The 14050-nt window shown below is 50.4% G+C and overlaps 1 protein-coding gene across 2 annotated transcripts in view; it reads left to right on the top strand.

Annotated features, from left to right (window-relative positions):
• Positions 1-2972: 2972 nt before the first annotated feature.
• Positions 2973-14050, top strand: part of DTX2 (deltex E3 ubiquitin ligase 2) — a 33898-nt gene continuing 22820 nt past the window's right edge. For both annotated transcript variants that reach the window (XM_010171265.2, XM_029085748.1), the window contains exons 1-2: positions 2973-3343; positions 8040-8625. In XM_010171265.2, the coding sequence (XP_010169567.1) occupies positions 3037-3343; positions 8040-8625 (893 nt within the window). In that variant the 5' untranslated portion in view covers positions 2973-3036. The remainder of the gene's footprint in view (positions 3344-8039; positions 8626-14050) is intronic.

Genomic DNA, 14050 nt, shown 5'->3' with positions numbered 1-14050 from the left:
GCGGCTGACCCTCTGCTGCCAGCATCCAAAGCTGCGGTGCTGGTGAGGTGGGATGTGTCACCCATCCCAAGCACAGCCCAGCCAGCTCCATATGGCTCTGCCAGCTGCCTGCCCTGCTCCCTCGCTCTAACACATGCAGCAGCCCGAGGGGGAAGGCTGAAAACTCCACCAGCAGCTCTGGTATTGAATTTCACAGCTTTTAATATTTGTGTGTTGCTGAATTCACAGAGAAGGGAAAGGAACTGCAACTTCAGGCCTTTTCTTTCTCTTGTTTTGCCTTAATTCTGGGACTTGTGTAATTGTGGCTTAGTGAAGCTCTCCCACATTCCTCACTTCCCAGTCCCTGCAAACAGCTGCTGGCTCTGAGCAGCGTTCAGCAGTGAGAACTGGCAGGAGGCTGAAATACGCCCCTTGCTCCTCCTTTGGACCAACAGTCCCAGCCCAGGAAATCTTTTTCCATTTGAACAGGGAAGCGAATGTTGGAGCACGCGGCGCTCACGTGCAGCCGGTTCCTCTGCTTGTGTGTGGTCCAGGGTTCAACAACCATCCGAGGGGGTGAGCAATGGGCTTTGGTCACCTGTCTGTCCTCGGCCAGTGTCACAGCGAGTGCAAGGTGGTATGGGAAGGAGGTGGTGTTCAGTGTTCTTCTGCTGGGATACCCTCTTTTTTCCGTTTCCTGCTGTGGTATTTCGAAAAGGAAGGAGGATTCGAAAAGGAAGGAAGGAGAATCAACAACCCCCTCCAAACAGCCTCCCTCAGCTCTCCTGCTCTGCTTGTGGCTGTAGGATGTGCAGATGAATGTTTGGTAACAACAACTTTGAGGGGGGATAAAGGTGTTGGTTCTCTCTCTGGAGTTCAGAGCACCTGATGCAGGTGTGTGGCTTTGCAGGTAGGACAGAAAACCCTGCAGCCTTGCTTTGGCTCAGAGGTGGACGTGCTGGTGGTCCATGAGGAGGAGATGTGTTGGTGTGAAACCTGCTATAAAAAGAACTGGCAGGGGCAGGTGTTGGGTTTGATACATCAGGTTTTAATTTGCTGGTTGGAGCAGTAAAATAACTGCCCTTGATGAGTTAGGGGAGAATGAATTACAGTGAAAAAATCCGCTGCAGAGACCGGGGTCTTTTTCTTGGTGATCTGGAGGGATTTGTCACCAAGACCAGTTGAGCTGGGGGTGTTCTGTAAAAATCTCAGAGCGGCTCATAAACTAATTTACAATGAATTCCTGGAGAAAGTGTTGCTTTCTTCTGATAAATGCAGACATGTGGGTGTGTCTGTTCTTTGCTCACTCTTTTTCTATTGCTTTTTTTAAGCTAGCAAGCCACACGAGCATGATGGATGGGACGCTCCACCGAGCGTGGGATCTTCCCCCAACCAACAGGGATGTCATTCTCCGTGCAGATGGCATCTTCCAGTGGAAGCCACCCACTGCTTCTCTGCCTCTTGAGAGACCTGAACTTTTCCATTTGATGGGAAGGAAGCTCATAGCTCCTTGCTGATGGCTGGGAGTTAAAGGAGCAATCGATGACGTGAGACCTTAGGAGGGAGAAGATTATTTTAAAACACAATGAATTTTGTTCATTCACAGTCAGACCCACCTGCTCATGAGCACTGACATGGGGATCTCCAAGTGGTCTGTCTGGCATCTCGGCATGAAGACACCTGTGTCCAGATAGTCTGGACAGCATTCCTTGCAATGACACAGCAGACAAGGAATGCCAAATATCAGACCTCTGGTGTCTCTTAGGCAGCTTGGTGACCGTATGATGGCTTTGGCTTTGGCTCTGCTTTTTTGTGTTCCTCAGGGGCTAAAAGTGATGGTGATCTTTTGTCTCTGCTTCCTGTCCCTTCTCTGTGAGTCCTTAGGATTTATTCGCTGCCCTTGTGCCTTTATCTGAAGGCTCCTACCCCATTCTCTGCTCTTCCCCAAGTCATCTCTTAATTGCTTGAGTCTCTGGGTCAGGGCTTATGGATCTGCCCAATGCAGATCCACAGCAGCTCTGGGCTGGTTTTGTACAGGTCTGCAGTGAGTGGTTGTGTCTGGGGCCACAAACTGTAAGAAGCTGAGTCTCTCCAAAGAGTTTTTGCTCTAAATTAGCAAGGAAAGTTGCTAGTGTTGGCAGGGAGTGGGTGGTGGTACCTCATTTGCCCTCGACCAGAGGGTTTTCAGGCCGATGCACTTCTCTGCAGTCTCCTAAATGCATCGTGAGCATCTTCTGTGAGAGGCTGAGCTTGTTTCCCTCTCTGAAATGGCTTGTTGTGGGTAGAGAGTCAGAGTGAGTTATGTGCTTCACTCGTGAGAGATACGTAACAATATATTTATTGATATATAACAGTGAATTAACAACGTTCAAAGGTTAATGTGACATTTGTTTAACAAGATTTGATGGCAAGGTTCACTTGATTATTTACTGCATATAGGACGGGGTCAGATAAAACTGTCAGGGAGACCTTCCTGTTGAGTCATGAGGTTTGGGAAGGACCCCCTTGCTCCCTAAACTTATCTTCTCAGAGAGGAGTCTAGGTGTGGCTAGATCCAATCCTAGTCCCGACCTTGGTCAACTGTTTATGTCTAAAGGATTATATATGCACACAACCAATCCTTTCTGTCACTCAGCTAAGATTTTGCAGTTTAGCATGCTGTTAGTCACTTCCTGAGGGTCTGTTGCAGCAAGGAATCTCTCAACCCAGAGGAGTAACCTTGAGAAGCATCCCTACTCGAGGGGAGATCCTGGTGTGCAGGAGAGCTCAATGGGCCCTGGGCTGTCCACTATTTATGGAGTAAGGTGATTGAGCTACAGTCATACTTGCACACCAGCCGTATTTCAGTCGGTGTGTGCTCAGCAAGCCCCTCCACTGCTGGAGCAAGTTGCACAGTAGCCCTTGGCACACTGTCACAGGGTAGGGTGGGATGGATTTGGGGCATGGTTCTCAGTTCCATGTGCTTTCTTTATTTCTCACTGCAGGTCCCTCAGAAGAAAATCGTGCAAGCCCAGCTGCCACTTCCAATCGCGGCGTGCCCAGACCTCAGGGAGGAACATGGCAGCAGCTCAGGGAGCAGGGAGCAGTTCAGCCGGACCATCCGGACTCCCTGGTTCTGCCCCAGGGCACAGCAGCAACTCCACGACAGTGGCAGTGTGGGAATGGCAGGATGAATTTGGCAACTGGAGGCCGTACCGAGGGAATGTCTGTAGCTACATTGAACAGGTTTTTCAGGCCTCTCAGCAGAAGGGCCGGCGTTCAGGATCAGGGCTTGTCAGCAGCATCCCTTTGGGACAGGCGGATCCTGTCTTGGCTCCCTACGTTATCGACATCCCCAGCTTGATGCAGTTCCGGCAGGATACAGGTAAGGGAGTTTCCCTGCTCGTGTTGGGGTTTTAATGAGGCTGCTTGTGTGCTCGGTGATAAGCAGGACCTTGTTCTGCCCTGGAGAAGAGCCCTACAAAGCTCTGCTGTCACTGCTGGGCAGTTCTTAGGTGGGTGGCGTGTCTGCTTCTCTCCTGATGCTGCTGCTGAGCATATTAGCACCTGAGAAAATCAGTGTTGGCTGGTGTGAATCTGTGGGGGTGGGCACAGGCAGGCGGTGGTGATCTCTGAAGGAGCTTCATCGTGGAACCTCTGGACCTCAGAGCTTGTAAGCCAAAGCTTGTGAGCAAATTTTTTTCCTGCCCCCACCCACATCCATTCAAGACCACTTGCATCAAAAGGCCTTTTGACGATTCAGACCCTCCCATTTGAATCCCTTTTTCCCTCTGTGACTGCAGTGCCAGCTGCTTTACCTTGGCACGCTGCCCCGCTCAAGCTGCTTTGCGAAAGCCTGCAGCCCCCACAGAACGTACTAATGCTGCAGCAGAACATTCCCCACACTGGTGCTGTACCAGACTGCCCTGCTTCCTCCCAAGGAGGAGGGGCAGGATGATCTGAGACCTAATTTTCATTCTCATCTCATCTTTCTTGGGGTCACGGAGGCTAGCAGCTCAGAATTTGTTGAGATGACTCCTACCCTCTTTTGTTCCAGATGTACTGAGCAGCTGTAGCTTCGAAAGGGGGCAGGGGTGGAATGCATGCTCTTCATCACTGGAAAATCCAGGGAGATCCCAAATTACACACCTCAAATGAATGGCTGTGTGGGAAAATTCTCTTTACATCAGGTTCCTCTTTGCCAACATTTTTCCCATCACTCCAGGAGACGGTCAAGCGTCACCCCAAGCTTTAGAGATGGACAGTGCTCTGGTTTCTTGCCAGTTGAAGCAATAAATGAGCAATGTCTTGAATCAACTGCACAATCAGGCAGTTCCTACAGGAAAGGGAAGTGGTTGGTGCAGACATGAGTGGTCATCACAGCTGCATCTGTGTTTTAATTCTGACTTGATGACTTTAGGATTAGTTTTTCTAGCGGTGTCCTGGGTGAGGAGCTTGCTTAGCTGGATGCCTTGGCAGGTCTGCTCAGCATGGCCTGTTTGAGCACCTGGAAGCCCTGCTGTGGCTGTGGCTTCAAGCATGGACCACCAGAACTGACACCAGTGGCTGCTTCTTTCTTGTTTTCTCTGTGCCAAACTTGTGAAGGAACCTTCCAGCCTTTTGTCCTTTCAGCCAGTGCTCCAACACATCAGCAGCAGTCCTGGGCTGTCCCTTGTCAAGAAATAGCCCAGTTTGGTGAGGGTGAGCAGAGTGCCCGTGGGATACTGAAAGATATGTCCTCGTGTGAATGGGACATCCTTCTCCACAAAGGTCTGGTATTTAGACCCTTGTGAAAGATGTCAAAACACCTAGTGAACATTGTCCATCGCAGGGTGGTTTGGAGTTGGTCATCTCTGGGGGACAGCCCAATACAGTTTTGGAAAGATGTTGGCTGATGTGATCTCATCTTTCTTTGGATGACCTCTATGACTGAGTTGTTAATAACAAAAAGTTTGATTCCACTTCCTGGCTCTCCTGCAGCTCTCCTGAATCTTCCCCACCGATTCAGAGTGATGTTGATCAGAGTGGCCAGGTCTGTGAGCCTCGCTCCACAGTGTGCTCTGCGATGTGACTATTGGAAACACTCTCATATCCCCTTTTAATGGCCCAGTTTTAAGCAAAGCTTTTTCTCTCTGCAGGATTCTGCCTTAAACGTGAACCTTGCTGAGTGAGCAGCCAGCTGACCTTTGTCATGTGCTGGAGAAAAGAATCTCTGCAGGAAACATCCCCGTGAAAAATCTTTAAACAGAGCAAAAAATAGGCTGTTGTATTCTGCTCATTAGCTATTAGACAGACAAATAGGCTCTTCAAAGGAAGCCAGGGAGAATAACAGGAAGCCAGTGTTAGCAGGACCAGCATCCCCACCAACAGGGAATGACAGCTGTGCTGGGGAATCTTGTGGGCAGGATTAGCCGTGGGCTTCAGCTGCTGGTCGAGGCAGATTAGCTGGGACTGAGTGCAAGGGAGCAGCAGGAGTTGTCCTCTTGCCACAGCTGTTTGCCCACCCTGGAGAGAAATGCCAGTTTCCCTGCCAGCCTGGGGAAAGAGGGAAATTTTCCAAGTGCATGGCTTTGGTCTTGTTATTGGCTCCTAAAAGCTCTTTTCCCTGCTGCTGTTTTGGGATGTTAAAAATACAGATTGCTTGTAAACTCCTCAAGTCCTCTCTGTGCTGCTTTTAGCTTCTGACCTGCCAGTGGAGCAGGGGCAACCTTGCTCATCTCCTCTGAGATGTGTCCTGCTGGGCTTTCTGACACCTTGCTTTACCTTGGTAGTCCCCTTTCTCCTGGGGGCGGGTTCCCTGCACTCATCTCTAAATGGAGTTCATTTCTCACCATCTCCCTTCCAGCCCAGTCTCATCCCCAGTCCTCCTTCTGCTCAGGGGATCGTGCTTGATGTTGCCTACCTGTTGAGACCATGGGTTGTGTTTCTAAAATTTGGCAGGACTTGTTTGCTGGATAGGAGCAGTCATCACTAGAGTTTGCTCTTGACTGTTTCATCTGTTTTCTCACACAAGATGTTGATTCCTGGCTGGGGAAGGTCACCTTGGTTCTGTTGTCACCTTCTGCTCTGACTTGTGCCAGAGGAAGGTCTTGTCACACAGGAACCCCTGGGCTTTGTGATTGAGCTATTTGGGTTCAACCCCAGTCCTTATGGGGTTTTGCTGCCTGCTACTAGCTTTTTAGGTGTGCTGATGGGATGTTGTCTGTTGGATGGTGTCACCACAGAGTCCTGCTCTGCAATAATCAGGATGCTTAGTGTGGCTCTGGCCACCAAAGCAGAGCTTGGGAGTCAGTGCTGGACCTTTCCTCGCTGCTGATTTCCCTGTGTGGGCTGAGACAAGCCATTCCAGTGCCCAGTGCCTTCAGCTGCCCAGCAGAAATACAAGTCCTGCCATTCCTTAGTGTGGCACACCCTGCCTTTGAGAGAGCCTCAGCCTTTATGTCAGCTCTGGAGCTCACATCTGTCCTTCCTGATTTAGTTTCTGCAATGACATATGGGACATAACCCAGCACAGGGTCTTGTTAATGGTCTGACCATCAAAGCACTGGGCAGAAACCACCAGCACGATTTACAAAGAAGCCTGGGAGTGTGATAGGAGCAGAGATGTTACTTTCATGTTGTTAAACAGAATTTTTAGCAGCGAGGAGGCGATTAACACCCTTATGGTTTGAGTCAAGTCCTAGCAGTTTCTGCAGTACCCCAAGAGCATGGAGTAGAAATAACAGCAGTGTGAGGCAGAGGTGGTCGAGCCAGCATTCAGCCAGCCAGAGCCTGAACACAGATAGACATCAGATTTTGTCATTGTGGAGTCCCACGTGGGCTGTCCTCTCTCTTCCCTGGGTGTGCTTGTTGGCTGTAAAGCTTCCTCAGATTGACTGACTCCCCTGGAGCCACCAGCAACATCCTGGGGCAGTTCTCTGCAGGCTTTAGGTGCAGGTACTGTTTTTTCCTGTGGTCCTGGAGCTTAGGGTCATAACTTTAATGACCTCCTAGGAGAGATTACTTTAATTTTTTCCTCTTGGTGCTGTTCTTCTCTGAACTCCTCCAGTGTTGTCAGGACTCCCCCACCTGCCTGCATCCCCAGACTTGCTTGCCCTGCGGCGTTTCTCTCTCCTCTTTCCCAGTGCAGAGTGCTGCTGAGGATTTTCCCAGTTTTGACCCAGCTGCAGGAACTCATTTTTGCAGAGGTTGCAGAGCTTCTGTCCTGTTGGGTGGCTTTACCTCCTTCTCATTAGGCTTTTTCTTTTGTAAAGAAAGGAATAAAGTAACCAGGAGCGAAGTCACCCTGGAAAGCCAGGCTTCTAGGGGATTTCGAGCTCCTGCTGTTGCTGTCGAGGAGCCTTGCCAGAGCAGCGTGTCTGCTTTCATTTCTCTTTCTTTGTCTGAACAGCTGCTCTCTCCACTTTCCAAATTACTTCGTTGTCTTCTCCTCTCTAGTCTCGCTCTATCTCCCAGCAGTCAGGAGCATGAAGAAGCTGGCCTTGTCCATCCTCTCCAAAGTCCTTATTGGATTTCACTCACTCCCTCAAGAGCAAAATTGCCCAGGTCCTTGTGTAGTGAAGTGGGTGTTTAGCCCCTTACATGCTCCTGCGAAGCACTTCCCGCTTGTATCATGTCTCTATAGTTACTCTGTTGTCAAGGCTGTGGGGGTTGTTATTTTTTTTTTAACCAGAGTGCCTCAGCCTGATTTTTTTCTTCTTTACTTTTTTTTTTGAACGTCAGGAAGGCATATGTGATCGCTGTGCCTTTGTGCTCGGGTGTGTCTGTCTCTGTATCCTCTCTCCTTCCCTCTTTTCCCACCCTTCCTCCCAGCAGTTTTTGAACCTGTTGCCAGCCCATAATCTGATTTGGCAGAGTGACAGGGATCTCAGGGGTATTGTGTTTCTCGAAGCTTCATGAGCAAACCCAGCCCTGTTGGGAAGAGAAAGTCTGTCAGTGCCCCTGTTGAGGCAGAGGTGAGGAAGGCCACCCTGATGTAGACACTGCAGCTCTGTGCAGAAATGAGTTCCCGAGACCAATATCCACCTTAATTCTCTGCTCACAAAGTGATTGTATTTATTTTTTCCCTTCTCCCCGTGCAGGGACGATGCGGGCTGTCCGCAGGCACCTCTTCCCTGGGGACTCCGCTGCCGGGCAGGGCATCGTCTGGGAGTGGCAGAACGACGAAGGCGGGTGGTCCCCCTACGAGATGAACGTCTGCGTGTTCCTGGAGCAAGCCCGTGCCACAAACCACCAGCGAGTAGATCTCGGACCCTTGGGCTACAACTACGAAGTTGACTTTGTGTCTCAAATCCAGACCAACAAGACCACAGGGTTCCGCCGCAGCGTTCAGAGGCGCTTGGACGCCCCGTACCCGGTGACGACCTCCCCAGCGCCCCTTCACACCGGGGTGGCTTGTTCCTGCCAACAGTGCTGGCTAAACAGTGGGACTGGTCCCATCACCACACGTTACCGGCACTCCATGATAAACTTTCCCAGCTCTTCCATTACTCATCAGGTTTCTGGTAGAACATCATCAATAAGTTCTTCCAGCGTCAGCTTCATGCCCTATAACAAACCACCTTTGTCTGGAGCAAGGTCAACAGCAAGACTCAATGCACAGAGCACCTGGGCTTTGCCTCAAGCTGGGGGCCCCAGCACAGGACTGTCTGCATCTAACAAAGTCAGGTACAGACCCTAATTCACCTTTAAATTCTGAGCATGTGTCTGAGAGACCTGTTGTGCTCAGGTCTTTGTTTTTAGGAGCCTCTCTGTCCCAGAGGACTTGACAAGGGTCTTCTCCCTAGACTGAGAGAGATATTTGTACCTTTGTGTCCAGTACAGTGGATAAGAAGCCCTCTCCTCTGCTTTTCCCTTCTTTTCTCCCACTTAAAATCTAGTCCCTGTCTACCAGTCTCCCTGAACCACTGGAGAAAGCAGTCAGGTTGAGATACTGCAGATTTAAGGAAATTAAATGTGATTGGTGGCATTTCTGGTTACGCTTAAAAACAAAACAACTTTGAAGGGGACTGAGTGAATGAGAAGGGGACTTGTGAACACCTTTTTTAAATCTGAAATATGCAGTAAGCATAGAGTGGAAAACTGCTGTGTTCAGAGCTCTTCCCCTTCAAGGAGGGACCAGAGGACTCACTGCCTGTGGCTGAGACCTCGTGAGATTTTTGTCAACATCAGGAAGTCCATGTTGGACACTTTTAAGGTGAAAAAAACCCAATCCTAAGACATGGATTTGATGAAGAATTTTTTTTAAATCCATTGTAAAGATGTTTAGAAAACCAGATCAGTCATTTACTTTCCCATTGCTTTGATACCTTGAACTGTACTGATCCCTCTCTATCTGAAATCAGTGGGGTGACAGTAGCAATTTAAGTGGTGCCCAGGCTATTTGTCAGGCTAAATGCTGATGCAGAGCAGAGATGCCACTGGATAATTGTGGAAGAGGTTCCTCTGCACAGCTGCTGGGCCAAGCCGTGGTCAGTTATCCCCCACAGACTGGAGCAGGGCTGTGGCACTGGGCTTCAGCAAGAGTTCTGGGGCTGGAAGAGATCAGTGTCACCCTTGCAAAGTGAGCCACTTCCTTCCACATTCCTTTAGGATGGACTCTGTGAAGCCTGGACACCCAAACCAAGCCAGGTCATCACTAATCAACAGGTAGACAAGGTGCTTGGTGGTTTAGTAGTGGACAGGTAATGGTTGGACTCGATCTCAAAGGTTTTTTCCAACCAAACAATTCTATGATTTTATGATTAATCGGCTTTCAGGGTCTTAACTCTTTCTGTGCACAGATCTTTGCTCGCAGAGGTCTCTGTGGCGTGTCTGTGATAATACTTACACCCAGTATCTGCCAGCATTGACCAAGCAAGGGCTGTCTGACTGCTCTCTCTGTTTGTAAACAGCTGGAAGTGTACAGAGCAATATATACATTTCACCGTAAATAATCCAGGTGTGAGCACCTGAGAAACTAAAGAGAAATTTGCCAGGGCTGATTTACCTGTCCAAGCCACCCCGAGTAAATACAGAGATAAGAGATTTAGAAGGGTGGTGAAAGCACATTCTGCTAATTACACGAGGCACAGAGGTTTGAGGTTTATTTTGAATCTTGTTTGTATTTTAAACAAGATGGTGAATCTTGAGATATTTTCCTTCGTGTCGTATCAGGACTTTCCCCTCTTCGAGGTCATTTGAGTGAAATGACTTCCTCCATCCTGTTCTTCTTTCTCACGGCCTTTTTCTGGTGCTTTCTTTGCACCTGGTGATTTTTTTGTGGTGTCTTAAGCATCTGCAATACTTCTCTGTTCCAGTCACCTTCAAATAGGGCTGAAAATCAGACCTTAGTACTGCCTGCAGGAGCCCCCAGTGAGGCTCTTGCTGTCTCCTGAAGAAGCTGCCAAATTCCCCCTGTCACAGGAGCTGCTAGTCAGTGTGTGGAGCTGCCTGGAGCCCCCGTCCTTCCCTAGAGCCTCAGTGTGATTTGCCAAGTGACCCTCAGGGTGGGAAGATTAAAAACAAAGAGCCAAATACTGCAGCAGTTGCCCCACAAGCCTGTCTGGAGCCCACCAGGCTCTGGGTTTGTTGTGTGCTGGTGGTATGATGGGAGGACAGGCTGTCCTGAAAGGAGGCAGGATGGGAGAGGGGTGTTCAGAGCAGGGTGTCATGGGCTCCTTACCATGAACTGAGCCCACAGCCTCGGCAGTGCTGACTGGGAAGAGAGGGACAGCCTGGAGGAGACCTGGAGGTGCCCAACCAGTGTGCTGTGGAGGACATTCTCATGGCAGCCTCTTGGGCTGGGTCCCAGGAGCTGCTGGGGCAGCGGGCAGCTCTCAGCGGCCAGTTAAACCCTGTGACAGGCGAGTGCTGGCAGAGCTTGTGCTGGGTTAATGCAACAACCCTCCGGGGCTGGCATATGCTCCCTGCTCAGCTGTTCCAGCCTGGTCCTGTCTCTAGCACTGCTGAAGATGACTTTTATGGCAGGAGCATCTGGTCCCCTCCATGATGGCCAGCCTGGGGACAGCAGGAGAGGACAGAGCCCTCCCGGTGCGCTGGGATTGCTGTGGTACTGGTGCTGTGGTACTGGTGACGGTGTTGGCAGTGCCGTGTCTGGTCGAGGTCTGGCTGTTACAACCTGTTTTGCAGCTCGGCTGTTCCTGGTGTGCAAGGGGTGAGGTGGCTGGTACCTTGGCAATAATCCCCAGCCAAGCCAAGCCTTTCAGGGGGATACACAGGGATCATACGGTTAAATCCGTGCTGGGGACAGCAGAACATGCCACATGAGGAAGGTGGCAGGATGCCCCAGGTCTCGCTGGGGAGGTGGTGTCACAGGCAGGACGTTAGGAGCTGTTTTTATCTCTACAACTCCCTTTCTGTTCATTAACACTGGTGTTTTTCACTAGACATATCTGTGGAAGCCCCTGTTTTCCATACGCCACCGCAGGAGCATGCCTGGATCACAGATCCAGCCTGTGGCCGTGTGCTGAGCCTGGAGGGAGGCAGCAGCTGGGGGTTCACCCAAACAGACCCCAGAGAAGGGCACAGCAAAGATGTGCATTGGTGACTCTTCATGGATGATGTCTGGATCTTCAGCCCTTTGGGATTAGTTTTGCCAGGGGCACTCTCCTTCCTCCCTGACAGGCAGACAAATGCACGCAGGGGGGTAATCCTCTGGGTTCCAGATGTGACAGGGACGTTTTCAGCACCAGCTGACAGCTTGAGATGGCTTTTCCCCTGCCATCCTGCTGCTGGGTTGGAGTTGGAAATGCTGCTGGGTGGGTGTAATTGTTCCTGGCTGGGCTTCCAGTCTCAGGCTCGTGAAACCCATGTTCCAGCAGAAAATACTCTAATTTCTGTGAATTAGGGGAAACCTGAGTAGCAGATTCTAACAATGTGTTTCATTTAATTCCTAAGCCCAGAACATTCCTGGGTGAGTTTATCCCTCAGGTTCCCTGTTTCCCCCTCGGCTGGGCTTGGCATGGTGGTTGGTTCCCTTCCCCTTGCATTTGCTGCCCTGTCTTCTCCTGCATCACCAAATAGTGTGGCCTTCGTGGCAGGGAAGGTGAAGTGCTCGTTATCCTGCACTAATTAGCCCACTAAGGGTTTCTGCCTGTGTGCAGCATTGCTCATTCCTCTTGGCTGTGCTGTGTAATTCCTGTGCTCAGAGGCTGGAGGGAAGGGAGCAGCGGGCCATGGTGGATCCTCTGGTGTCTAATAAAGGTTGTGTTGTGTTCACCCCACAGCCTTTGGCTCTAAAGCAGCTTTGGCAGATTAATTGCTTTTACAAAACTGCTTATATTCACAAAACTAACAGCAATAACCCAGCTCCTGCCTCTCAGAGCTGAGCTACAACTGGCAGGAGGGCTCAACAGCTATTAAGGAGAGACTGAAAGACAGAGCAGTTGCGTACACCCAGTTTCTTTAGGAAACACAGCTAAAAATGGCAGTACAGAAGCAAAAATCTCTTCTGCAGGACTGAGGCAGAGGTGTAGTTCATCCTGGAAAGCTGCCTACCTCCCTGTGTGGCTGTGAGAGCTCTTTCTAAGATGCAGGCAGGAATAGCCCCCAGTACAGGCTGTTAGTGCAGGCGTGCCTGGGCTTTTGTGGCATTGGCGGTGATTAAATTTATTTCCTGCTTGCTGCAGGGCTGGTGGGTGGATGCTGGTGTGAGAGAGGGTGCAGCTCAGGTGCTTCAGAACACAGGTTTAACTTCCTCATGCTCTCAAGAGGGTCAAAGTCTCAGCAAAACCCAGAGGGGAGTGCCAGAGCTTAAATAGATGCTAATATCCTTGGCTCTGCTGCTAATGTATTAAATATACGTGGGCAAGTTAGTTTGCTTCTCGTTGCATTAGTTTCCTCCTGTGTATTACTCTATTCTAGCAAAACTAGGACATAAACACAGTGAATCCAGCCTCCCCCCTCACAGACAGCACTGAAATCTGCAGCCAGAGCATGCCATGGCAAGGGTTGTGTCCTTATATCCACACTAATAACCGAATCTGTGAGGCAGGGATCAGGATCTCAGCTACCTCCTGGCATCATCCTTCCCACCCTGCATGAGTAATCATCCATCCCTGGGGAGAGAGCTGCCCCGTTACTGTGCTGGGTAGTTACAGAGAAGGGCACTCCCAAAACACAGTCAGGAGTGTCCTGCTTGTAATATGAGCAAGTAAAGCTGCAGGAAGCAATTTTCTCAGGGATTTATTAATTAGTGTTCCAGCCAGGCAAATCCCCGCTGTAGCTCCACTGGCCCGGCTGAGCTTGGGCAGCTTTGGGTGCTTGTCTGGATTGTGCCTGTAAATAAGTCAGGCAGCTTAGTGGGGAGGAGGATTTTGTTTGAAAATCCTTCTGTGGATTCCCATCCTTCCTGGGGAAGGATGCTTATAGTATCGTGGTCTTCCCAGGAAGGGTCTGTTGCTGTGCCCCCAGTTTCCCATGGCGAATGACCCATGTTTTGTAGGATCAGGAGGTGTAATGGAGGGACCAGAACCTGGGCAGGGCCTTTCCCCTTCTCCTCCTTTGCATCTTTCAGCAGCTTTGTCTGTAGGCACACCCAGAAGCTCCTCAGGTGGTGAGGAGGGGTTCTGGTCCCACAGCCCTTTGTTAGCCAGCGTGGTTCTGTCACCGGGTGCTCTTCTCCAGCAGTAGTAGGGGAATCTCCTCTGCTTGGCGCTGTGGATCCACGTGGCTGTGTGCAGGACATGAAAGAGGTCCTCACCACCAAAATCCCTTTAGAGGGATTTGGTTTGGGTTTTGGCATCGTCCTGAGAAGAAAGGTCAGGGAGAAACAGCTGTATGGTCATTAGTGTCATTGTACACTGGGTTAGCCCCAGGAAGGGGGTTAGACATTTGGGTGGTGTGGTAGCACTTGGTGTTAATGTGAGGCAGGGCTGGGTGCAGCCCTGATCTGGGAGGAGAAGCGTTGGCCATTATCCAGAGGGCTACAAGGACACCGTGATACAGGGATATGTGGCCTGCTGGCTGCTGTGCAGGGAGAGGGGAAGGAAGAAAGGGCTGTATCAGGTGGGGAGGGGGAGTTGCTACAGAATTCCCTGTTTCTGCTCCATTCGGGTATTATGCACGTGTGGCTTGGGTGATGTTCAGCTCA

This window comes from Antrostomus carolinensis, unplaced genomic scaffold, assembly GCF_000700745.2.
Source record: "Antrostomus carolinensis isolate BGI_N321 unplaced genomic scaffold, ASM70074v2 scaffold11010, whole genome shotgun sequence".
In the NCBI taxonomy this organism is placed as follows: Eukaryota; Metazoa; Chordata; class Aves; order Caprimulgiformes; family Caprimulgidae; genus Antrostomus; species Antrostomus carolinensis.
The sequence above is the reverse complement of the archived record's forward strand: the minus strand, read 5'-3'. Positions and strand labels throughout refer to the sequence as shown.